Source organism: Paracoccidioides lutzii, assembly GCF_000150705.2.
Source record: "Paracoccidioides lutzii Pb01 unplaced genomic scaffold supercont2.26, whole genome shotgun sequence".
In the NCBI taxonomy this organism is placed as follows: Eukaryota; Fungi; Ascomycota; class Eurotiomycetes; order Onygenales; family Ajellomycetaceae; genus Paracoccidioides; species Paracoccidioides lutzii.
The window spans coordinates 188,923-213,715 of NW_015440972.1; the positions used below are offsets into that span (position 1 = coordinate 188,923).

The window sequence follows — 24,793 nt, forward strand, 5'->3', positions numbered from 1 at the left end:
AACTGTCAATTCAGGGAATTCTTATTAAATATAGTGTATATTAATCACTGCTCACTTCATTCAATATAATATTATCTTATTTTATATCAATTGATTGATTTGATACATTCTTATATTATTATTTTTTTTTTCTCTGTGTTCAATCTGTTCACTTAGCAGGTGAAAAAATCTACAACTCACTAATTTTTCAGTGACTGATCACACAAGAATATGTCAATCCACTCAATCAAGCTTATAGACAAGAATCTCAACAAATAAGATTACTCTATTATAAAGAAGATTAATATGATATGATGAAATATATAATGACTCACTCATAGTCATGATTAAGTTATTTCAGTCAATTTGACTGATCTGAAAATGATCAGAGAGCTCTGAGCTTACTGACCCCCCTGGAGTCATTCAAGAGTTCCAATATTAGATTCTCTAAAACACTTGATTGACAAGCCAGGCTGATTATAGCCTCTACTACAGTAAAGCTAGTCTATTTATATCATGTTGAATATGCTGATCTGACTCTTTTAGAAGATAAGGTGGAGATGCCTGCAGTGATCTCTAATCTGTCACTAGCAACTGACTCCAAAGAATTGCAACTGAGGAGATTGAATCTCAAACATCAAAAGATTGATTTAGAACTTCAAAAAGAGAGGTGTAAAGAATTACAGCTTCAACTTCAATTGAAGGAGCTCTACACTCAGAATGACAAGGTCATGATGTCTGCAAATCTGCTGGTGGGTCAACCATCAGTATGAGATCTGAACTTGAGATCCTGAATGTAATATAATCTCTATGATCTGAATAGCTATGTTGGCAAGGTGATTAGCCAGTTTAAACAGGATACTAAGTATGCTATCAAACTGAACACTCTGGTTAAATCTTTGAATTACCTCTCTTGGTATGTGAATATTAAGGCCAAGCTAATTGACACTCAATGCTGAGTTATATTAGAGAACAAGCAAGTCAAAAACCCTGATGAGAATCTCAAATAAGCTTCTTTTTGAGAGGCTAAAAATTGCTAGCTTTACATTTTTATTTTGAATGTATTGACAACTAGCATTAGGCTCTGTTTTAATAAGTATGATAAGAGCAGAATCACTTATTCCCTTTGATGTGTGATTGAGAAGGAGTTCTTCATTCTGAGAACACAGCTCTGCAGAAAAGCAGTCCTAGCATTTATATCAATAAGTAATATCCAAGTTATTAATGTACATATATTTTTTAATAAGTTCAATAATATTATTATGAAATTAGAAATACTTGATATTTTACTCTCAAATGATATAATATTTCACATGTTCTATTTTGCACTTCTTAATATATAGTGAAATTATATACAAAAGAAAATTAAAGAGATACAAAAGTTTAAATCAAAGTCTGTCATGTTAGATGTTCATTCAATTATAGAAGAAATACATTCTCAATTAAATCATCTTAAAGAGGTCAAGAAGGCTGTCTAAGTAGCTAATTCTTCAGCTAACATGACTTAGACTGAAAATGCAGCTGTGAGTTCCAATAATAGCAGTAATATTCAAAATAATTTGGCCTATAGGAGCTGACCTAGGAGATGCAGAGACTATCAAATGAGTGAACATTCAAATTCTGACCTCTCAATCTGCCTGGAATATAAGCATTGTTATGATGGGCTCTGCTGGACAGTCAATTCAAATAGCACTTCTGAAGAATGAAGGATCACCAACATAGCAAGAATAGAAAAGTATAATAATAAAGAGAGTAGTAAGGGCAAAAAAACTCTATCAACTGTAAATAACAGCTCTAAAATGTTTCAAATGATGAATTTAGTGCAGATCATTAGAGTGTCTATGTACTCTACTGAATCAATCATCAACTCACTTATCATATGAAATAGCAGAGTCAGATGTCATATTATGTATGATTAATTATGATTTTTTTTAAATAATAAAGATTAGCAGCTCTATAATTTAAGTGGTCAATAAGACAATTTTGAAAATTCAAAGAATTGAGATCATCTCTATCCCAGTCAGAGAAAGATTAATTGAATTTGATCATATCTATTTGATGTCAGATTTATCTGTCAATCTCATATTTACTGGCCTATTGAAGTGTCAGAGCTATATTCATCATGATCTGCAAATGGATACTGAAAATTACTTTGAGATAATAGCATATACAAAAAATGACATCTTCTATGTAAATTTAAATTCTAATAATATATATATTCTATCTAATATTTTTTCTATGTTTAAAGATATTATGAATGATCTGAAGCTTGAATCACTGACATACTTGATAATTCTGAAGCTCAGAGTGATTTCAACAGATTATGATATGAATACTGTATCATTAGATCTTTTCAACTATGATGACATGGAGTAGCTAATTAACTCAAAGAATCTGAATACTAATATCTTCATTTTGTTCTTATCAATTTGACTACTCATTATTATGCTGAAGCAGCTACTGATTGATAAGTGACACTAGTAATTGAGTAATATTGATGAGAAGAATCTAATTAAAATGTCACAGAAGCTCTGTTTCAGAATTGTCATCATCAGTCTAAAGAAGCTCTCATTCTGCATCATGTATGTTAAAGTTAAATATAAATATGCAAGTTATAAAAATGCTCTACTACACTATGTTATCTGCAAAGATCTTAAGATTTGAATAAATCTATTTAGAGGTAAAGAAACACTTGATAATGAAGAAGATATACCATTTTATGCAGGTAAGAAGCTTGTGATAATGATTACTAACAATGCTATGTGAATATAATAGACTTTTCTATTGAAGTACTATAATGAGACTCTAAAATATATATAGACCTTCAATCAATTTATGAAGAATCTGCTCAATCACAGTGTTGTGATTATTTACTCTGACTGTAGTGAGTTGAATTCAAATACTGCAGTCATCTATATGATGAGTGAGAGTATTAAATGAGAATCAATCTCATTTTATACTCTGCAGCAAGATGATATATTCAAACATTCTATTGATCTGATTATTAAAAAAGTTTAAATATTATTAATAAATTTCTCCTCCCCTCTTCAGATGTGGAGTGAGGTGGTAATTGCAGCAATTGAAATGCTTAATCTTATGCCAATATCAGTCAAGCTCTATAACAGTGTAGAAGATTCAGATTCAAAGCTGGTTACTTCATATAAAGCTTAACTTGAGACTCTGCTCTCTGCACATGAGATTTACTGATAGAGGTGCAAGGCTTATTTAAAAATAGTACTTAAGCTGAATATGAAGATAGCTTCATAATCACAGAAGCTTATATTTACAAGCTATGATGACTTTATTAATTATAGATTGATTGATCCTTCTAACGATCACCTTTATATATTGAAAGATATGATATTTCAAGAAGATCTTTATTTAATAAATTCTCTGATTTCATCTGAGCAAGATGTCAAGAATCTATCTTCTGTCATTCATATGACTATAGTTGTGATTCTCTTCACCTAACACAATTTATTAACAGATGATTTCATAATAAACAGAGAGTTTCTATCTGCCTCTTCAGTATTTCTACACTCTATAAATAATTGATAGATAGACTATGAGATTACTATGCAGATTCTGATATTTTTGATGTAAAATACTACTGCCCTCTCAGAGTCTGCTTTAGAGATAAAGAATTCTTCAATGTTCACTGAGAATATTATTTCAGTAAGAGAGGTCTCAGTGAGGAATTTCACTGACAATTTGATTGACATTCTCACAGACTCTAAGATTATCAACTTGTCAGTTTCAAAGAATCTTATCTGAGCTCAGGCATCTGCAGATTGAAAATATTACTTCCATGTCTGTGTTAAGAAGATTAACTGCCTCAAGCAGATTAGTGCATGATAGCTAGTTGAAAGGACCTCAGATATGATGATTCTATATGACCAATGAGTGTTCAATAAAAAGATTAATAATATAAGTAGAATTGATTGATATAATGTCTGCTGAGTAGTCTGCAGCAATTATCAAGAAAAGAGTGTCAACTATTCAAAGATATTTGCATCAGTTATATTGGTCTTCACCTCTCAAGTACTTATGATGATCTCAGTATTCTGAGAATAGCATATTCTACAGATCAACATAATTATAACATTTTTAAATGCTCAGCTTCCCATCAATAAATGTATATATATGCATCAACTCATCAGGTTTCATAAGGGATATAGTAATCTGATATGTGAATTAATGCAAAGACTATATGATCTGAAGCAAGCAGCACTATTATGATATAAGAAGCTGTGAAAAATGTAATTGAAAACAGACTTTCATATTAGTTCTTATGAGATCAATTTTTTTATAAATGACATGTGCAAGATTTATATAATCATCTATATAGACAATATTCATCTATATGATCTGAATATATTAAATATTGAATAGACAAAAGCTCAGATCATCACTAATTATAAGATCAAGAATGTAAGTGAATCAAACTTATATTTAAGTATGAAGATCAATCAGAATATTAAATCATTATTACTGTCCCAGTCATTGTTCATAAAGAACCTACTTGAGAAATTCTCAATAAATGACTGCCATTTAACATCTTCTTCTATAGAGGAGAATGTTGATTTCATGAGTAATAATAAAGAACTGATTACTTATATAGCAGAATTTACATTATGTTTCTATCAATTAAAGATTAACTCTTTGCAATATCTCATTGCTAACACATATTCTGATATAAGCTTCATTACTGGCTTTCTAGAAAGATTCAGCTCCTGCTCTATCTTGAAGAATTGAATGATATTTAAGTGAATTCTTAGATATCTACAAGGCACACCTGACATAGGTATATCCTACTGAAAAGACACAGATATAGAATCTATAGTGTTCACTGATTCTGATTGGGCAGACTATGATTTGGGTTTCTGCTTAATCATCAGATATGTCATTTATATGGCAGAGGGTTCTATTGCTTGATGAAGCAGCAAGCAGACAGGCATTTCAAAATCATCTACTGAGGCCAAATATATCACATCCTCAGAGACTGTCTATGAGCTTGTTTGCCTCTGGGAATTGCTGGAGGATGCCAACTTCATGCTGTTCTGACTCAATAATCTTGATGATAATGACAGTTTAATCAAATCATCAGTCAATAAGCTGATATATATAATTCAGGCAGATAATAAATTGGTGATTGAATTGACCAAAAGTGAGACTATTCCACACTAATCTAAGCATATAGAGGTCTACTTCCATACTCTTTGAGATCTTGTCTGTAAGAACAAGATCTCAATTAATTACATTTTATCTACTGAGAACATGGCAGACAGGCTGACCAAGCTGCTTGGGGCAACTAGATACACCCTATAACAGCAGATATTAGAAGACACAGTAAGCAGGCGGAAATGATTATATGGAGAAAATGACTGATTTTTCAACAATATGGGTTTTCCAGTCAAATTATGTACCAATACCTAGCTACAGGGTATTTTTTGTATATAATCTCGCGTATAGTTACATCAGTAAGTGGGGGTGTCAGGCCTATCCGCCTTCTTATGTAATCCACACTGTATATAACTTCCGCGTAGCTAGCAATCGCTTCATAATCAATCAAGCAATCTATCCTTCACATATTGCTTTGCATTTCTCTGTTTTATTGCTACTGCTTCCCTTCTTTTCCTTAACTCTTTTGCACTTGATTTCAAAATGCTGAGTGCTCTTGTTTGCTGCTTTTATTTTAGCATTTCTTGTCTGGTAAATATATATTCTATCCTTGCCCGCCTCATAGTTTTTAACTCAATAATGAAGAAACATTCATCTATTTCAATGCCACTTCATTTCCTACTAAACCCTATCACCTAGAGTTGTGTAAAGCCTTTCCCACTGACGTGAATCACGACTCATTTCACAAAATCATAATTTCCCTTCTGTCTGATTATTTCAGCCTATATCACTTGCAGGGATGCAATGAGACCATAGCCTGTCATAAAAGCCATAATTCATGCAATCATATTATGTTTTCATTAATGTGGTAAATTACACAAACCTAATAAAATATTAGGGTGAAAAACACGAAAACACCTAATATAATGACACAATCCTTTTCTCCCAACCATATTCCAGTCAACTATCATCAACTAATATCGTTTATATATATCTATAAGGCTAGCAGCACGAAAGCCCGTGAATTTCTCCCTGGACACAGCGGCTGAAAGGACACTCTCAGCATAGTCATCCCCTGAATGTTCATGTGCCCCACTAAGTTTCTTTCGGCGTGTCAACGCTTCGCGACCCTCTTTGCAGAAATCGCATGCAAAATCACACATTGATGAAATAGAAGTGCCCTTACAAACTTGAGAAGGCTGTCCCATTCGTGCGTCAAGATTCGGATCCCGCTCGCCAAAAAATTCGCGAATCACATCATGTCTGCACCGGGTTGTTGTTTCGCAATATTTCACCATCCTCTTGAAACTCTCTAGGAGTGCTTCCTGGTTGCGTATCTTGGCTTCTAAATTTGCTGTTGTGGCCTTGCGCTTTTTACTCGCGGGGTTGTTTCCCTGCAAATCTGCTTCGAAATGCCAATCCTGGTCTCGGGTCATGCGGTCCATTACACGGTCGCGCTCCTGAGAGCTATAGTATACCAGAGATACAGCTGCACGGCCGTCCCGACCTGCTCGACCGGATTCTTGCACAAACCCTTCAAAACTGCGGGGCGGAGTCCAGTGTATGACAAAGCGAACATGCGGGTTGTCAATACCCATCCCAAAAGCGTTGGTGGCTACCACGATGCAAAAGGCAGGTGATTTGGGCTTTTCTCCTGACTTTTCTTTGGTTGATCCAGAGAGCTTGCTTGGCGAGCTCCACAGTGACTGAATTCTGGACCGTTCAGAAGCAGACAACCCAGCATGATAAGCGACTGCTTTGATGTTGAGAGGTGAGGCTGATAAGCTGTTCGCAAGTTCAGTGCAGATAGCCCTTAATGGGACATAGATAATTCCTATAAGAGGAGGAAGGGGAGGTAAGATGGTCATGCTAGGTTCGTCAGAATTTTCTTGTTGGGGAGGAGTTAGCCGTGCAACACGTCTATTATGAATCGAGCTCAGCCAACAGAGGAGGTCATTTAATTGATCTGTGCCAGGAACTGCAGGGTCCACAGAACAATCTGAAAGATATCGGACCTCGTAATGGATATTTGGTCGCGCTGATCCAGTGCTGAATTTTCTCAAGGTGAGAGGATCCAATCCTAGCAGAGATATTATATCTGAACGGACGCGGGCGGTGGCTGTTGCTGTGAGAGCAGTGATTGGAACAAATGGTCTGCGTAGCTCTTTTCTGAACCACGACAGCTCTTTATAAGCAGGACGGAAATCATGGCCCCATTCACTGACACAATGCGCCTCATCAATTGCGATCCGAGCAAGTTCGCCTTGTAGGTGAACTGTTTGAAGATTTCGACGGAAGGAATCCGTCTGACAGAATTCGGGGGTAACGTATAAAAGGCGTAAAGTGGGGTGTCCCGAGAGGAGATCTTTTACAATTTCCCGCCTTCTGGTAAGCGTAGTTGTTGAATTGATCGTTGCGACGGGTATGCCATTAGCTTCTAAGGCAGTGACTTGATCCACCTGATGCGGGAGGTAATGTTAATTACTATGAAATATTAAATTTCTTCCTGTTCCAACCTACCATCAACGCAAGAAGAGGAGAAACAACAATTGTGACTGTTGTTAGGAATAGGGTTAGCATCATGCTTCTAACAGTAAGTTTACAAGAGAGATTCTAGTGCTGCTCACCTCCATGCCCCACAATGGCTGGTAATTGAAAGCATAAGCTCTTCCCAAACGACGTGGCAGCCTGAAGAAACACATCATGGCCCTCAATAGCTGCCTCAATAACTTCCCGCTGGAGGGGTCTACATGAAATATAAAGGTTAGTTCCTCAACATAGACTTTTCAAAAGTTGCTCATACCGAAATGTCTTCTTCCCAAACACGCGTCTTAATGTAAAGTCGATGTCGATGAGATGTCGTTTGTCTTTTTGCAAGGGCATTTCTGCTTTCCATTCCACTCAATGTGACATATTCGCTTTATGTAATATCCAAATGTTCTATATTGCTATTTTACTGTAATGGCGGTGGCGTTTTGCTCTCATTAACATTAGATGGTTGGAGGTTTCGGCTGACGCGACGAGGAACGAAAGAACGCCATATCACGTGATTCGACAACTGGGAGTTTATTCGAACTAGACTTGGATAAAACTGATATTAATCGATGTAGATTCGATGATTAACTATTTTCAAGAGTATATGCCACCATGCAGATGACAAAACCATGAACTCAACTTTGTACAATGGAGATTCTTGGATTATTATACACCGCTGCATTGCGAATGAAAACAGGATGTTTTGGTATACCAATCGTTGAAGAATATAAAACCCAAACCCAAAATACTCTTACATAACAAACCATACACAGTAACCCGGCGAGCGCAAATCATTTGCGTGCTCTCAGATTGATGGGGACAAGCTGTTCAAGAACCGCCCTAACAGCCAGAATATCTTCCTTTTTCTGCAACTCAAGCTTCCAAAGACGTTCGATCCTTACCCAGACGTCAAGGACAGCTTCGGGTCCGCCACAAGCAGCGTGTGCACGTAGGCAGGAAACAATTAGTTTTCGACCCAAGTATACAGAGTTCTCATACCTCCAGTCGTCATCTGTTTCTTCAAAGGTTTTGGGGGATCCATTGCCATCCGAAGGGTTCGACGAATGAGCTTGGCTCTCACTGGCCCTCTCCTTACTGTGTGATTCGGACTCTGCCCTTTCATCGCCTGCTTGTTCAGCCCTTTCAGGTTCACTGGAAGATGAGTATGGTTTATCGGTTAATGGATTTTCCCATACGAATTTCTCCCTCCGACTTTTGACACTTCGCTTGGCACTAAGTTCAGCTTTGGAATGATAGAGAGCTCGAAGAAAGTGTTTCCATACCCCCTTAAGCCGCTTGAATGTCCACGCGGTGTCTGCTTTCCATCCATGTGCAGCGAAGCCGTGGAACAAAAATATATAGATCATCCCTTGTGGGGGAATAGAAAACGTTCCTTTCATGTCCTCAAGTAGGGCAATAACGCGTGCTAGGTCGCCTGTAACGTTTGCATGATGCCACAAAAATATGTAGAAGGTTTTTGCATCGGGAGTCAATGGCATTGCCCGTTGTAACGCCCGGTGATGTTCTGGAAGTTTATCATGCAGAAAAGTTGTCATCCCAAGTACACGACCAAGCCTTTTAGTTGCCTTCCTATAAGCAGCATAGTTGTCGGATGGTGAAGGGTATACACTCGAACCTAGGAGTTCCGGGTTCTGCTCTTTCAGCGTAATGTACATGTCCTTCATGCGCTCGTACATCTTCTCTGCAACATGCTGCTGCCCGCACCGAAGTAGGGAAACCATGACACAGTTTAGAACCACAGTATCAACGACTTCGCCCAATCGAATAAATTCACGATAGGTATTTCGAATACCTTCGGCATCTCCGCGTAGTCCAAAAGAAAATATGTGAGCCACTCTCCCGAAACGGGAGAGCTCCAGTCCTCGGGCTTTCATCTCCTCTATAACCTTGTCGGCAACTTTCCACTGCCTGGCTTTGATAGCAATATCATATAATATATTGAATGCTATGCTTGAGCTAGGTACCAAGCCTTCGTATTCCATACGCCTCCACATGCCAAGTGACGATTTGAGATCGCATTTCTTTACCGAAGGATAGGATTTCCCTGTCAGATGAATTGCAGCGGTCCATAACGAGGGCGATATGTAAAATGAAGCTTCTGCCATATCATCAAGTAGTTTCAGATATCGTTCCGCATGAATACGCAAGCGCCGGGGCGGGCTCGCGAAGCGATGCAATAAGAGTCTTCGGGTTCGAGCAGAAAGATATGATACACCCGGCGATGGAAGGTCTTTATACGCTCTAAAGATTTGTTGATTGGAGCTATTCTCATCGTTCAATAAGTCTACTATCCGCTGAACTCCATGGATTTGGACAGCGTCAGGGCGATATCGTTCCGGTGGTTTCTTTTGGGGCAAACTTATTTCTCTGGCTGGGTTGGATAAAACAACCTGAAGCGACTTTAATCCTTCCTCTTTGCCCAAGATCTCGAGATAAAGTCTAAATAGGTGTTTTGTATTGGCTAGTTTGGAAGCGGCTGCTCTTTTAAATGAGGCGTGGTCTATGGCGAAATCTGGGGTTAAGGTGCAAGTATGAAATTTGTGATCGGTCCTTATAGAAGCCCCTTTTCCTGGTTCTTTTGGCATAAGGGGCTTTGTATGATGTGGTTCCGCTGCTTGTCCCACTAGATTGCTCTCATGAGCAACCTTGTGTTGTTCTGGTATATTTTGCGATGGTTGTATAGCGGTGGTGTGAGAGGAGTGTCTCGACAGTCTTGAAAATCTTCTTTTCCATGGAGAATGTTCTCTGCATAATCCTGCAAGAACAAGAGAGCTTATAAATAGGTTACTAATCGGAGTACGGCTTGTGAGGTATGATTGGAGTCGCATGGTTCGGGGGAAATATGACGAGGGCAATAAGAGTAGGTCTAGGTCTATTGGACGAGGATAAGGGGAGGGAACGTAGAAAAGTCCTGCTCGGGAGAGCAAAAATCCTCTCGACTTTTCCAAGCTCTTGAAGAATGACATGAGAGGTCTGACATCGTGCCATTGGGGTACAATTTAACTGCGCATTTCGTAATTCAACGATGTCATGGACAATGTATGATCGTCCTCCGCGAGTCGCAAGGATTCAGATCACGGCAGAGCAGCAAAAGGAATAGATAACAAAGAAAATAGAAAGCCCACAGATTGTCTCAGAGGAATTGGCACAATTTAATCTCTATAGTGATTGGTGATTGGGATTGTCCGTTTGTTTGGTGATGCTTTCAACGCTTGGAGTTGGGGAAATTTTCTGGTGATGTTGTTTCGCAGCTCCTGATTGGCCAGATTGCTTGAACAACGCCAAGTCTCGTACATTTTTCAAATTTCTGTTTTTTAATGTCCAATCATCATCATCGCCACTACGGAGTATTTAGGAATCCGAAATAGTATACAGCACATAGCTTTTGTCAGTTATTTCCAATTGCTTTCTCTCCACTCGAATTTTCATTTCCCATTCTTGTGCATTCATTGGCTAACACTCTACCGCCGATCTAAGTAGTAGTCCGCTTCATGAGGCACGTCACAGTGAGACGGCGCAATCCTTTCCAAAAGAAATATTTTCCACGCCAGATCCTGAGGGAAGCCCTTCGGACTGATTTGCACAATGGGACGGTACAATCTGACTGCTCTCCGTGTGAGACGGACAGCATTAGCCATTAAACAATGTGGTAAGCCAGGGACGCGACAGCCCTGGCTCGACGTTATGGCGGATATCCCACCTGCGTCGATTCTTGTTCGCAATCAAGCCCAGCCACATCCTGTCGTCAAACAACGAGTAAAAACTGTTCAGGGGGAATCGAAACCGCAAATTGAAATCACAACGCCAACTGGCCAAAACCTCGCATCGAAGAAACCGCGTCGCATCTTTCAACCCAAAGAAATACGCTATGAAGAGGACGAGCTACGAAAAGAGTTTTTCCGCGATCATCCATGGGAACTTGCCAGACCACGAGTGGTTCTTGAGAACGACGGGAATGATCATCAAAGATACAATTGGCAGAGGATCCAGCAACCGGGAAAGAGACTTGATGGAGAAAGGTTATATATTTCCCATTGCCGTTTCCTTTTTATATACTATGTCCTTCTTGAGAAAAAGTGCAAATTGGAGAACACGATTGGCTGACCTCTTTATTTTTTTTTCTTTTTCTTTTCTCTTTAAATAGTGTTGTGCAACGGCAGCTATATCTCCTCAACAATGTACCCGACATGACTAAAGGTGCTGCATATGACATTGCGCGCCACGAATTTTACCAGTTGCGACTACAGGAAGATGTGGAACGACGGGTTGCTCAAGAGGAGGCATTGGCAACAGGTGCATATTTCGGACCAGATATGCATACTGTGGGAATGGAACTGGAGAACCAAGAATATGAAAAATGGAAGGTGTGGGCAGAGAGCGAAATTCAAGCTATGGAGCAGCGTCTTGCAGCTTTCACTGGTTCTACTGGTCCTACGGAAGAGAGCAGAGAATCCGTCGACGAAACCCCGTTGATAGAGGAGGAGGATGTGGTAATGCCACCAGAGGGATCGGAGCCGGAAGCTTCAGCGGGATCCACGTTAAATTAACCATTCGTTTATCACCATGGAGAGCGAGCTACATGGTGTTCAGTACTAAACAAAACAATGTTGAATTAACGCGTGGACCCGTTGGATCGTGGATTGATTTTCCACCTAAATTAGACAGTGAACCATCATCCAAAAGGGAATATCTCTAAGTTGAAGAGGTGTCTTTTGAAACATTTCTCCCTCTTTACTCTGTTCAGCATAATGGTTTCCATGGATACTCCTCATCCGAATGGGCATTCCGGGTCATCTTGCGAAGCTGAAACAAGTCTTCCCGAGCAAGCGGTCCTCGTAAGAACAACATTGAATACAAACCTGTCTTCTTTTCAAACCTACCCATCCATCCATCCATGGAGATATAGGGAGTAGATTTTCTTTGAGATGCCATACAAAGACTCTGTTCTTGCCAAGACCAATTGAAACTTAGATAAGCCGGTCCCGTGACTTGCTGGTACTAATTAACATCAGTCAGCATTCAAATTGATCCCAACACGCGATTGAGGAACCATCAAATCAACGACGTACGACACAACGACAGCCAACGACGGCAACTACTGGGACTTCTGGGGACAACTCATGAACCACTTACCTTGACCCAAAGACCAGCGTCTCAGGAAAGATTAGTTTTCAATTGTTCCGTTGGGCACTTGATACCCCGTTGCACGGAACTAGGTTATTACTCCAAACCTTTGACTGTCTCAGATTGGCGCTCGTCTCGTTTGTCCTGTCCATTGGCGACCAAGAGTTCCTTGGTCGTCTGGCACCAACGCCCCAGTTGTTTAACTCCCTCCACTGGTCACAGGGCTCCGATAATGGGGTATTAAGTCTGGCAGATCTCTTTGCTGAGCCTGAGTATTATTATTAACTCTCTTCTTTCAACCTCTCTATTAACCAAACATTAATCAAAGCGACGTCGATGTCAAACTTAACGTTGTCGAGCTGCGAATATTTGACTCCCTTATTATGCTGCTTGTAAAGTTTTATTCCTAGCTGCGAAGGAGTCGGTGGCCAACGGAGGCCAATTTGCACAGCTCACCCACCATTTTCAGACGTCTACCTCTTCCTCCGGGAACTGATTTGTAGTGCTGAGCGCCATGACCCGTACTGACGATCCTGTCCGGCCCCTTCAATTGTATCGTGGTGACACAAACGAGGGCACGAAAGAGTCGGTCTACCACCCGACACATCCCGCTCCTCTTGAGCCCTCGCTCCGTGGGGAGATCCGCCACCAACCCAACAAAAAGCTACTCAGCCAGGAGGAGACACTTGAGCTCACAAAGCGAGCAGTGGAAAATGGCTTGCAGGAAACGAAACGATCGTTGGCGGGCAGTGAGGCTGTCGATGATGTGGTTAGACCGAAGCTAACGATTGACCTGGGTCATTCCAATATTGGGTGGATTCCGGAATCTATGGCGGATATTATCAAAGATGAGGTCGCGAGGTTAGTCCAGACCGCTTCGCCCTTTGTGGTCGATATGTGCACCTATATTTTTTATGTATAAATTTATGCTAATCTTCGCTAGGCTATCCCTGTCCAATAACCACATTGACCATATACCATACCGGTTTTCAGAATGTACCCACCTTCGTTATCTCAATATTCGAGCGAATAACTTTACGCAGTTTCCTAAGGGTGTAAGTTCATTAAACCCTCACCCTCTGGAAATACCAAAGCTCATTTTTTATAGGTATTAAGTTTGACTTTTCTCGAAATCTTGGATCTTAGCCGCAATAAAATTCCTAAAATTCCTGAAGAAATTCGGAACCTCACGTCACTGCGAGTTCTTTCCATCATGCAGAACCTCCTCGATGATCTACCGACAGAATTGGCAGACATGAGCAAGCTTCAAGTTTTGAAGGTTTCCGGGAATTCTCTAAAGTACCCATTGAAACGGGTCCTGGAACTCAACGAAGCGGATGTTTCTGCATTTGAGATGACAGACAATGAGAAAGAAACTGCAATTACAGCAGAATTAAAAAGATTTTTGAAACATAGACAGCCTGTATCACACATCGAATTTGACGCCGGAAGCGAGAGCAGGTACGTGACTCTTGTTCAGGTATGCGAGCAACCCACACTCCTAACAAGTCATACAGTGAAACCCTGATGGATACTCCGAAACCTTTAAAACGTGGGAACAGATTCCCAGTGATCCCAAGGACAAATGGTTCTGAATCGGCGCACTCTTCCAGGTCTCCTTCATTCTCCAGACCTCCTCCAATTCCGACGCGGTCCCATCACCGAATTGCATCCGTCCAGAATGGTAATTTCCACAACGGCGCAAACCAACGCTCAGGATTTATACCGTTCTCGGGCGCTAGTGAGCGGTATCGAAGTAATAGCGAAGGGGTGATCCAAGGCCCTGGCGCATCTCGAAATAAGCGTATTGGATTAATTGGTCGCAAGAATACTGACTTGGGAACGCTCGACGAAGTACGACCATATCGTAGTAGTCATTTACGCGGTTTGAGTCATGGGTCCATTTTGAAATCCAAATCTGGTGGCCTGGTAGCTGGAGGTAGCAGTTCATCCAGTCCAGGCAGTCCGAGAGAAAGAAGAAAGTTAAAGGATGGCTTTGTTCACCGTATGTCAAGCCTTCCAGAACACAAAGTCAAAGTGAGAACACAGGAGCCAATCATTGAGGTTGCAAAGGGCATCCTGTATGCACTTCACCAAATTCACCCCCATGTTTCGTTGTTGATCAATGTTCTCAATGGTGATGATGCGAGAAGAAATAGCCTCGAGATTGTTTTTTACAACGCCTCGACTCATTTGGAGCAGTTGAATGACGCTCTAGAAAGAAAAGAGCAAATTGACTTACAGGATGCTGAAGGGGCAAGGAGAGCTTGCGAAATGGTAAAACGCGAGTGTGAAACTTGCATCATGGCATATATACATGTTGCAACTCAACTTCGACTCAATGTCAGCAGGGCTGTTTCACTTAGCGATCCTAGGTACCTCCGCTCAATACTTCTTATGATATTTGGGAGCTTGACTGAACTTCGGAATGCTTGCTCTCACCTTGGAATCGACGTTCACTCTCAGCAACCCAACTCTTCCGGAAAAGACGTTTCGCCCTTCCCGGAAATGCTAAGAGAAGGGCCATCTGGTGATATAGGCGAGTCTATTGCAACGCCTACCAAAGAGCGACCTTCACCCACAAGAAGATTACGCAGTAATACAACTATTGTGCACCCGAACGCTGCTACCAATTCAAATACTACGAGTAATCAGTCGCTAAACCCTAACCCTACCCGGGCCTCGTTCAATCCACCCTACACTCTCCCATCTGTCCCGTTGTCGCCGCTGAATTTTGGTGACCGAAGTCGATCAAGTAGCAGATCTAATACCCTTTTAACTTCAGGTCCATCGTCCTTGGCTAACACTCCGCGATCCGGTGAAACGTTTGGCATAGTCAACACTTCTGTTCCTAGTCGCATTAACCCGTTAACAGGCTTAGACGAAGTGGAAGAGGAACGAATATTTGAAAAGATCTTCAGCCAGCTTCAATCTGCATATTCCTCCGCGCTGCATGCTCTCCCTGGCGTTGCTCAACAATTTGCGATATTTCTTAAATCAGCTCAAGATAACGGTGCCCCAGAAGCACTTCGACTCCTTTGGGGCAAGCTAATATATCGCTGTCGTATCTGCAATGATGTTTCGGAAGCCCTGCACCACAGATTTTCAAATACGAAATTGAAAGAGCCCGGTGGCGCAATACGTAATCAACGTGAGTTTTGGCAACTTTGCAAAACCTTCATCCAGTCTTTCATTGAGCTGGTAACGGATATGCGGGAGGCGAAAAACTTCGGCCTGCTCAACCCAGAAATCGTCGTTACGCTTCGACCTGTTCAAAGAGCAAGCAGGGAAGCCGGTCGTCTAATTGATGCCTCTCCTTGGTCCTACCTAGCTGAATTAAACACTTCCAATCCGACGGGAATCTACCCACCCAACATTCATACCCACCATATCCAGCACTATACCAATCCTTCGGCATCAACGTTAAGTGCGACAACATTATCATCGCCACAGTCCGTGCCACTGCCTGCAACGCCGTTAAGTGCCGCTCTGGGTCCCGCAGCTCAAGCAACGGTACCATCGACACCTGCGAGTGCGTATAGTTACCGATTCTTCGCGGGTGATGTGTTTCAGAGGGCAGACTCTCTGCTCAATACGGCCAATCCAGCTCCCATGTTCTTCCGTCGATAATGTAAACTCAGCCATTCCTTCTATTTGCCTCATCTAACAGTTGTCGCTGTATAACTGTATATATTCTTCTCATGTTTGAGTTATTATACGGACGAACTATCCTTTATGATTCCTATGTTTCCTCCATTAACATTTTCAATGACATTTTCACTCAACGGCTATGTCTTAAATGCTTTCATTTTTACTACTGTTTCTATTCGGGTAATATTGTCAAATCTCAAAATAATATCCTGATTGTTCAATCGAAGAAAATACAGTTCGTTGTTGTCTTTTTATTCACTCCTTTTTGTCATCTATGCCTGTTTGTTGCCATTTCTTGCGAACATTTGCATTGCGTCGGAGAAATTCTTCTATTGGAGTTATTTATTTCTTGCCTTGACTTTTCTGCTTCGAATTGTGATTTCGGGAAGGGCTAAAATACCGGGAAAGGCAGGGGAACGGGATGACGGCAAATAATTTTTTTGCTGGTTTTCTCTCTTTTAAATTTCTTTCAATATTATTGCACACGGAAAACGTAAAAGGGAACAAACGCAACTGGGAACAATTGGCTAGGGGTGTATATGGGGTCAGTTTCTTAATATATGCCATGCTATTGAGCTTGCTAATATATATACATTTGTTCCTGGTCTCTGGCGCCGTTGCCATCCACCTCATTAGTGCTACTGTACTAGAGCGACTGCATCTCTGTTTCGATTTCTTCTTCACCCTTAAAATTGCAGTTCAGGCTTTTATCAACCTGGCTGCACCAAAGTAGTCAATATATTTTGGTTGCTTGTTTACCAGTCGACGCGTCACGGCTGGATAGAGCTAATCTATCTAGATGTATCTTGCTTTATTTCTATTTCATTGAAATTTTTTCATCGAAAAAATAAGACTGCAAACCCTTGAAATGTTTGTGTTTTACTCATCTTTTACACTTTTTTCCATTCTTTTTCTTTTTCTTTTTCTTTTTTCTTTTTTCTTTTCTTTTCTTTTTTTCCCCCCCCCTTTTCTTTTCCCCCCCCCTTTTCTTTTCTTGGTAACTAAGGTCATAATTTTAGGGCTGGCTCGTGTTGAAATTTTCAGTGGTGGGGAAATTCGCGGTAGGAGGCCGTTAGCCACGCATAAAGGTTTGATATGACCTGTTCATTTGTAGAAATTGGTTTGGTGCTGCTCGAAGTGGAAAATCCAATATCAACGGGCTGATCAATATACACACATTTACCAACTTCGTCCACGAATAGAGGTTTGGAGTAGGTACAGAATTATTCCCAGTAAACACAACCTGGCCTCTTTCTGCTAGCGCACCGATGAGAGAGGAGCACTCTGGGTCACCTTTAAATAGTATTAGCTTGTCCAAGTGCAATAACTCACCGATGAGGTTTTCGTCATAATTGTGGTTTTCAGCTTCAAGCCAGAAAACAGATCGTTCTCCTCCTCATTTCGATTCCCGGTATCAGGATTGAGCCAGCATAACTAAGAGGGAGTACCGGGGCCCTCGAAGAGATTCAATCAATTCTATATTGAGATATATCGCTGCTTGTATGGTTGCGGGTTCTGGGGACACGTAAATTTTGAGCCGCCTCGGTAGTTAAACGAAAGCAACGAAAATAGACATTTCCCAGTTCATCGCGCTTGATCTTCAGGAATTAGAAGAGCTTACAATCCCTCTGCTCCAAGGCAGAGGGATAGAAGCCAACTAAGGTTGCAGACACAAAATTTGCGACCAGTGCAGGGTTTTTGAAGGAGATTCGGGAGTGGAGATCAAATCTATCGAAGCTCTCGGATCCTGGAAATACTGCTCATAACTATTGAAACGGATCTTGGAAATCTCCGAATATATATAATAATAGGATATGTTACGCATTCAGAACACTCTGTCGCCGCATATAGGTCTCGAAAAGTCAGTCACCATGAATTGAGAGAACCGGTTTTTGTCCCACTTCGGGGAGCATTAATTGGGAACATGAGGACATGATTGTAGAAAGCAACTCGTCTCCAATAACTATCTCTAGAAAATTAGAAAGTCATATCTTCGAAATCTCTCCAGGTATGAGATCGACCTACCCGCTTGCAGCAATGAATAAAGTCAACGTTGCCAACCCAGGTCCCCAGGGGAACTCGGGATGCAACGTGGAAATGGCATTCCCACAATGATGCATTGCGTTACCGGATTGCATAAACAGAGGAATATCAAGGCATGTCGGATGATCTATCTTCCTAGAAGAAATCGCCGACTAGCAGATAAAAACGAAGTCCGGAGGGGGGGGGGGGGGGGGGGGGGGGATAGGTAATCCATTACTACATCCAAGAAAAACGGCGTGGGGTACATACATACACAGAGCAAACAGAGCAATAGAAGAACTGAGCAATTGACATTGAAAATGAGTTCGTTCGAAAACTAGTCGCTGGGAGCAGAGAACAGTAGGCAATGGTTTAATCTTCAAAAGTCCGGGAATGCTGCATTAACGTTGTACAGGAAGCGGATGGTAACGTCGTCCTTTGGCGATTTGGTAATAAAACAACAGCACTCGCTGTAGCAGCTGACACGAATTTTCTAGCCGCCAGAGGTTTTGCGATACGCGCGCAAGGGCATTTGGGAGAATAATCCACGATCGTAGCCGTGCTTGAATGGCCAGGAACGGAATGGGTGAAATTCCCTTGGTGCCATTGGTAGCCCGGAACTGTCCATTTCTTGAGGGACTCTACAGGACCTTTAATAAACAATGGAACTTGACAATTTAACTCCTTCAGCGGACATTTTCTTCTTGTTCTAAGCCAGGTTTAGAGACATATAACTTGCTGCCCCCTTACAGATATTATGCACAGCATATCATGGCAATTTTCCATGCAGTAAATCTGGGGAGAAGCTTCATTACTCTGTATGGCTGAATTGTGAGCGGCCTCGCTGTCTAGAATCAGTGGGTGGGCGACATGATATTGTTCCACATGGAGGAAGTTCGATGAGGCATGCAATCGTTACAGGATCGCCCGACGTTTTGAATGGCTTTCTCCGGCGGGTGGGTTGTCACCTGGCAATTCGGAATGACATCATCCATGCGAAAGACGCTGGAAACGGGCAGCAACTTAGTGATACAAGATTCCAAATCATATGGTAGGATGGATGGATGCATTAGATTAAATCATTTTCAACCTCCTCAAACGGGGCAATCCGCAACTAAAAGCCGTTGACTTCGTGATCATATTTAAACGCGTCCATGAGGTGCGTTCTCGGTAACTAGATGAGTGTGATGATCCCTTCAAAATTTAAGAACAGCCTGAGGTGAAGTTTGGAACCATCAAGGCTAAAACACACTCCGTAAAACTTGTCAAAACAAACACAAAAGTCAGACCAATCTGTCAGAACATCTTCAGCAGCCTTCACCGAGTGGCACGGCAGGCCACTGCAGGCCCTCGATCGAGTAGCTGCATCCAGCTGAAAAAGATATTAATGCGTTATAGAATTTCACAGTCTGCGATGATAAAGGATCTATCAAAGGCCGTCAGAAGCATCCAGGCACACGCAGCAGGCCCATCGCCATCATGTTCAAGGCGAGCGGGAAGTTGGATGCGACAACGCAGATTTAAGGGGAAGCAGAGTCACGTGAATATATAGTTCAGTCCTAGCTCCAAGCCCTGGTTTACCTCGATGAGGGGAGCAGTTTGCTTTTCTGCCCTGGTAAGGGTTAACTATTTCAAGTTATTTTGTTTTTGGTGGAAAAGGGGGGGGGCGGCCCCTCTGTGAATATGCTACTTTGTTGTTGGGGCGCTATGGGGGTGTTCTTATTCGTGTGCATAGCAAGTCCCGAATCTTGCGCAGCAAAGGACCGGAGCAGGATGATTTTCTTGCGAAAAATACAGGAGAAGAATAAAAACGAATAAAAAGTGAGGCGAACCTTTCTCCCGTTCCGATTTGAGGATTCCTGCATATCCCAGAACCAACCCACGCCATTAGTGGACGACATGTCTCCTTCAACCCACTATTATATGCGCCACTCTCCTTTTCTTCCTTTGCTGCAGAAATACTTGTTGTGACATGGAACCCTTATTCTTGCAATAGCATTATTGGCAAAAGAGAGAACAGTCCCGACAAGAAATCAAATAGATAATAAGTAGATCAACCAAATGCCGGGGTCTCTTTAGGATTATATCAGGTAGCGGATGCTCCCCAGGTCATTACCTGACTCCTGTTCTTTGTCCCCTGTGACAGACATACGAGGGCGTTTGTTTTCGTTACCCAATGAGAGACGAAAGAAATGGTGGAAAAAATAAATAAATAATAAAGAAATAAAGAAAAAGATGAAATGCTAGATCTTTCGCTGGGAACGTCCAGTCTCTACTTCAATCGCACGAAAGCCAATCAATCAGTGACCGCCCGGTCATGTTTAGCTGAAATCGGCAACTAAAATGCCGGAATGGATTTTTGCATCATTGCGCAACGACTTGCATCTCGCGTTCCTCGACAAGACAAGGACAGCCAAGCGTAGTAATTACCGGCTTTTCCAGGTGAGCTATGCCCAAGCCCATCTTATGGGGTTAAAGATTAAACGCATGGAATCTACCCTCGAATCTAGCCGTTTTCAAGCTGAGGAGAGGGTAATGCCCTGTTGTTATACTTGGCTGCCTATTTACTAGCCCGTGGACAACGATAGACACCTAAGAGAGGATCAAGTTCACCATGTCGCTAATACGAAGCGCGTGTCTTGGAAATACCTTCCCACTGGACTTGGGATGGCGAAGAGCTGAAAGTTGATTCTGTGACAGGCTGCATCGGAATTGACCTGGGCAACATGATTACTGAGCCCATTCACCATTGGCATGAAAAGAAGAGGTGAACAAAGAATTTGAATGTGGTCGGCCTACACGGAATTCAAGATCTTGAATCTCGCCTCAACCAATACCCCCATGCTCGAGAATACAAACGAAACCAAGGAATTGGATGACAAGCTTTAGCGCAGGGCAGGTCGACATCTTTGACGATCAATCATTGTGCTGACAGAACAATTTATGCAGAGCAACATTCTTGACCGCCGCCTGCAACAAGCCACAGGTCCCGACCATCAGCTCAAATGAATATATCGATTTGATCTTCGCGCTCTGCTGACGGGTACCAGCACATCTACATCATCTTCCATTTCATGTGTCCATATCACTGGAATGTCCAATGCTGGATTCCTTGATCACGACACAACCCCTCCCAGCATTTCTGCAGTGCCCACAACTTATTAAATTTGACAGATATGAAATGAATGGGAATCTCGCCGAGTTCTTGCTCCACAAAAAGGACATCCATGATATTGTGGTGATGGAAACATGCCAATTCCAGCATGTGTTTGCCGGATTACCACCAATATGGGCGAGCCACAGCATCAAGATATACCTCGTGCATCATGTCTCGCTGGCCTAAATAATGGAGAATGGAATTGGGACTTGGTGAATATCCATTCGAATTGTCAGCAGATTGGATGATCCCCAGTAGTCACAATTACTAGTAGGCAAGGTTTCAGCGCGGCTGGCAGCCTCACTTTATGTCCAAGCAAACTGAAAACAGAGTTGCAATTCTCGACGGACGTTTTCATTTTTTGTTAAACTCGGCTCTATAACCAGATCGCGAGCTTCAGACAATCTTTAAAATACATATTTGTTGGCACACAAAAAGCTCTCCAAATCACACACAGAAATTTCTTCTTGACATAATCCCTCCAATATATGCTCAATTGATTTTGTGATTGCTTTTGTTTGCTAGTTTCTCTCTTTTGCTATTTTTGTTTTTTTTTTGACAGGACCTGCACACGCCACAAACCACAGATCGCACGTCCACCCAACTTTCCAACACAATTTAGGGCTGTTCTGTACGTAAACGCCTTCATTCCACAACAAGGTCTATTGTTGCCTTTTAAAACCCTCATATTTCTTAAAATATCTCAACAAGACTTCCATGAACCTGATTTACTAATTCCTTGGGCAATAGATATGCTATAATCCCCATAGGAATCCAGAGATTTTTATACAGCCAAAGAAACTTATCAAGTTCATCAAAATTGGCAATCATCAAAGAAAATTGTGTTTCCAAGGGCCAGGATCGAATTCCATCCACATTCTTCTAGAAAGAGCTCGTCCTTGGCATCTTCTCCCACATGGAGACGGGTTTGCAGAACGAAAAGAGGAGAGGCCGCCGGGAAGGTGAAGATGCGTCCAACAAATCATACTACATCGTGAACGATTCAAATGGTAGTCCCAAGAAGAATCCAGGAGGATTCCATCAAGATTCGCAGTCTCCACGCGGAAATCATTCACCCACTCTTATGAATGAGAGCTTCCCCAGAGTACCATCACCCACTAGTGATGAACACCATCCATCATCACACTCACTAACTACTGGAACGTACGACAAAATCATGTTTATTCCAGCCCATATGGTGCTCCTCCCTGAGGAAGCATCACTGCTCCGTCGCGCCAGGCAGTTTCCACCCGTAACAGCACGTTCGCTCGGCGAACTCAGCCTTGAGTCCATTATCAAAAACACCCAGCTTCGAATGGATGTTAATTTTGATAACGATCTTCATTTTCGACCAGTGGGTGGCCCGGCAAAGCTGAAGGTGGCAGATGAGTATTGGCGAGCAATCGCCATCGAAATTTCGATATATGCCTTTTGCACCAGCCACAACATCAACTTCTCTCTCGACCTCGACTCTTCACCTCCAATCCACCAGGTTTTTCAAGCAAGACTACCAAAAATGCTTGATATCTTGCGGGAAATATTATTGACTTTGGTTCCCGAACGAGATTGCCAATGCGTAAAGGAAAATTTGGACATTTCGTTTCTTATGAAGCAGATTGAAAAAGGAGTCTTAAATTTGGTTGAACTTGCTGAATGGCTTGCGACTTTGTTGAAAACCCATTGTGCACCCATGAGAGACCATATGGCCGATGAAATGGTCAAACATATTCAAACGGGTTGTCAATTGCAAGATATGAACGAAATCGCGGAAGGTCTAAAACAGCTGTTCGCGATTCTCGAATCAATGAAGCTGGTAAGCGGGTAGATCACTTTCTACACTAAAACCTAAAAAGGCTAACCCTATGGAAATATAGGATGTGGCAAATCATCAGATACGCTCCTTCAGGGTACTTCTGATACAAGATTCAATTGAGTATCTGACGAAATACTTCCACTTCAGCATGAAAAAATCGCCCAAGACTTTCAGAGAAGCCCAAGATGCAAGGGACTGGTATCTTGGATATCGACGCCTAGAACGGTACCAGAACAATCCACAAATTGTTCTCAATAATTTCGAATCCGCTAAGGTCTTATTCGAAGGCTTATTTAGTATTCTGTGCTCGTTCGGCTCTCCAAAATGGTTTCCCAAAACCTTCCAATTCGATATCGATAGATTATGCAATATTCAGGATAATTTTGAGACGCTCGTTTTACTTCAAGTATGTTACCAGGTGTTTAACGCAGCGGTGAGAAGGATATATGGAGAGATTTCCTTCTGCACTTCAACGTATATCTCTCTGCAATCTCGCATACTATCAGTCCTCAAATATGGCGACTACCAATCAGTTGAAACCCATCCTCCAGGAAATTGCGCGATAGATCGGTTCCAAGGCAACATACTCAACATCGCTCTAGAAATTGCACGAGTTGCGCATATAATGCAAGATAGACACTGCGGGGCGACATATCCAGACGAAAATACCATTGACTTTGCATCAAGCATGCTTCGTTCACTCCTGTGGTTCAAGGATGCTCAGTTTTGGGACATTCGCGACTGTATCCAGCAAGAACTGCAGAGTATTACGATTGAGTTTGCAGAACAATACTGGTCAATGACAGCACTTGGTGTGGCCGACTCGCAGAACCTTGGGCGATCATACGACCACATGTCGTTGCCTCAGATCCCCGATATACAATGCCTTGGAAAACGCCTGGCACATATTGGACTGTTGCATTGGAGAGTTTGGGCGCCCTTAATCTATTCTCCAGAAGATGGGGTGTGAGTGCATCCGGTGCTCCCATTTTTATCTACGATGCGATTGTTTTAGAGATGGAAACCTGACTTTACCCTCAAGCCTTGGAAGTCGTAATTCAGGCAACCGGAATATTCCATGAATGGGAACAGCCGCGCTTCTGTGGCATTGCACTGTACATATAACTTGCTTTTATTGTCGTTTGCATTCCTTTCCTTTCATTTATTGCTTTTATACAACTCTCAATCATACCATCTTGTCATTGGCAAATCGTTGCATTTTCATATATTCCGTTCCCATATACCCTCATAAAACGCCCACATCCCTCCTTTCATTTACATATACCCACTTTCCGTTTTTGCACTGCCACATCAGCGATCATATTGCACATTAGGAGTTTGGTGCTTTGGAGAATACCACGAATACCCGG

General features: G+C 41.8%; 6 protein-coding genes across 6 annotated transcripts; 4 read left to right on the forward strand and 2 right to left on the reverse strand.

Moving 5' to 3' along the window:
• Positions 1-6,074: 6,074 nt before the first annotated feature.
• Positions 6,075-7,983, reverse strand: PAAG_07608 (DNA helicase; the record flags this gene model as incomplete). The annotated part of the gene is made up of 4 exons (XM_002790263.1): positions 6,075-7,559; positions 7,621-7,655; positions 7,728-7,846; positions 7,904-7,983. The coding sequence occupies 4 exons, from the start codon at positions 7,981-7,983 to the stop codon at positions 6,075-6,077; spliced, it is 1,719 nt and encodes a 572-aa protein (XP_002790309.1).
• A 443-nt stretch (positions 7,984-8,426) lies between these two features.
• On the reverse strand, positions 8,427-10,622 carry PAAG_07609 (pentatricopeptide repeat protein; the record flags this gene model as incomplete). Its single annotated transcript, XM_002790264.1, has 1 exon — positions 8,427-10,622. One exon carries the CDS (start codon positions 10,620-10,622, stop codon positions 8,427-8,429), a length of 2,196 nt encoding a protein of 731 aa, XP_002790310.1.
• Positions 10,623-11,241: 619 nt separating this feature from the next.
• Positions 11,242-12,203, forward strand: PAAG_12431 (37S ribosomal protein S25, mitochondrial; the record flags this gene model as incomplete). The annotated part of the gene is made up of 2 exons (XM_015847920.1): positions 11,242-11,675; positions 11,801-12,203. 2 exons carry the CDS (start codon positions 11,242-11,244, stop codon positions 12,201-12,203), a joined length of 837 nt encoding a protein of 278 aa, XP_015702459.1.
• Positions 12,204-13,294: 1,091 nt separating this feature from the next.
• PAAG_12432 (RAM signalling pathway protein domain-containing protein) lies at positions 13,295-16,410 on the forward strand (the record flags this gene model as incomplete). Its single annotated transcript, XM_002790265.2, has 4 exons — positions 13,295-13,641; positions 13,724-13,835; positions 13,889-14,241; positions 14,298-16,410. The coding sequence occupies 4 exons, from the start codon at positions 13,295-13,297 to the stop codon at positions 16,408-16,410; spliced, it is 2,925 nt and encodes a 974-aa protein (XP_002790311.2).
• Positions 16,411-20,796: 4,386 nt separating this feature from the next.
• Positions 20,797-21,135, forward strand: PAAG_07612 (hypothetical protein; the record flags this gene model as incomplete). Its single annotated transcript, XM_015846275.1, has 2 exons — positions 20,797-20,985; positions 21,025-21,135. 2 exons carry the CDS (start codon positions 20,797-20,799, stop codon positions 21,133-21,135), a joined length of 300 nt encoding a protein of 99 aa, XP_015700758.1.
• A 1,391-nt stretch (positions 21,136-22,526) lies between these two features.
• PAAG_07613 (hypothetical protein) lies at positions 22,527-24,393 on the forward strand (the record flags this gene model as incomplete). The annotated part of the gene is made up of 2 exons (XM_002790268.1): positions 22,527-23,423; positions 23,485-24,393. 2 exons carry the CDS (start codon positions 22,527-22,529, stop codon positions 24,391-24,393), a joined length of 1,806 nt encoding a protein of 601 aa, XP_002790314.1.
• Positions 24,394-24,793: the final 400 nt, after the last annotated feature.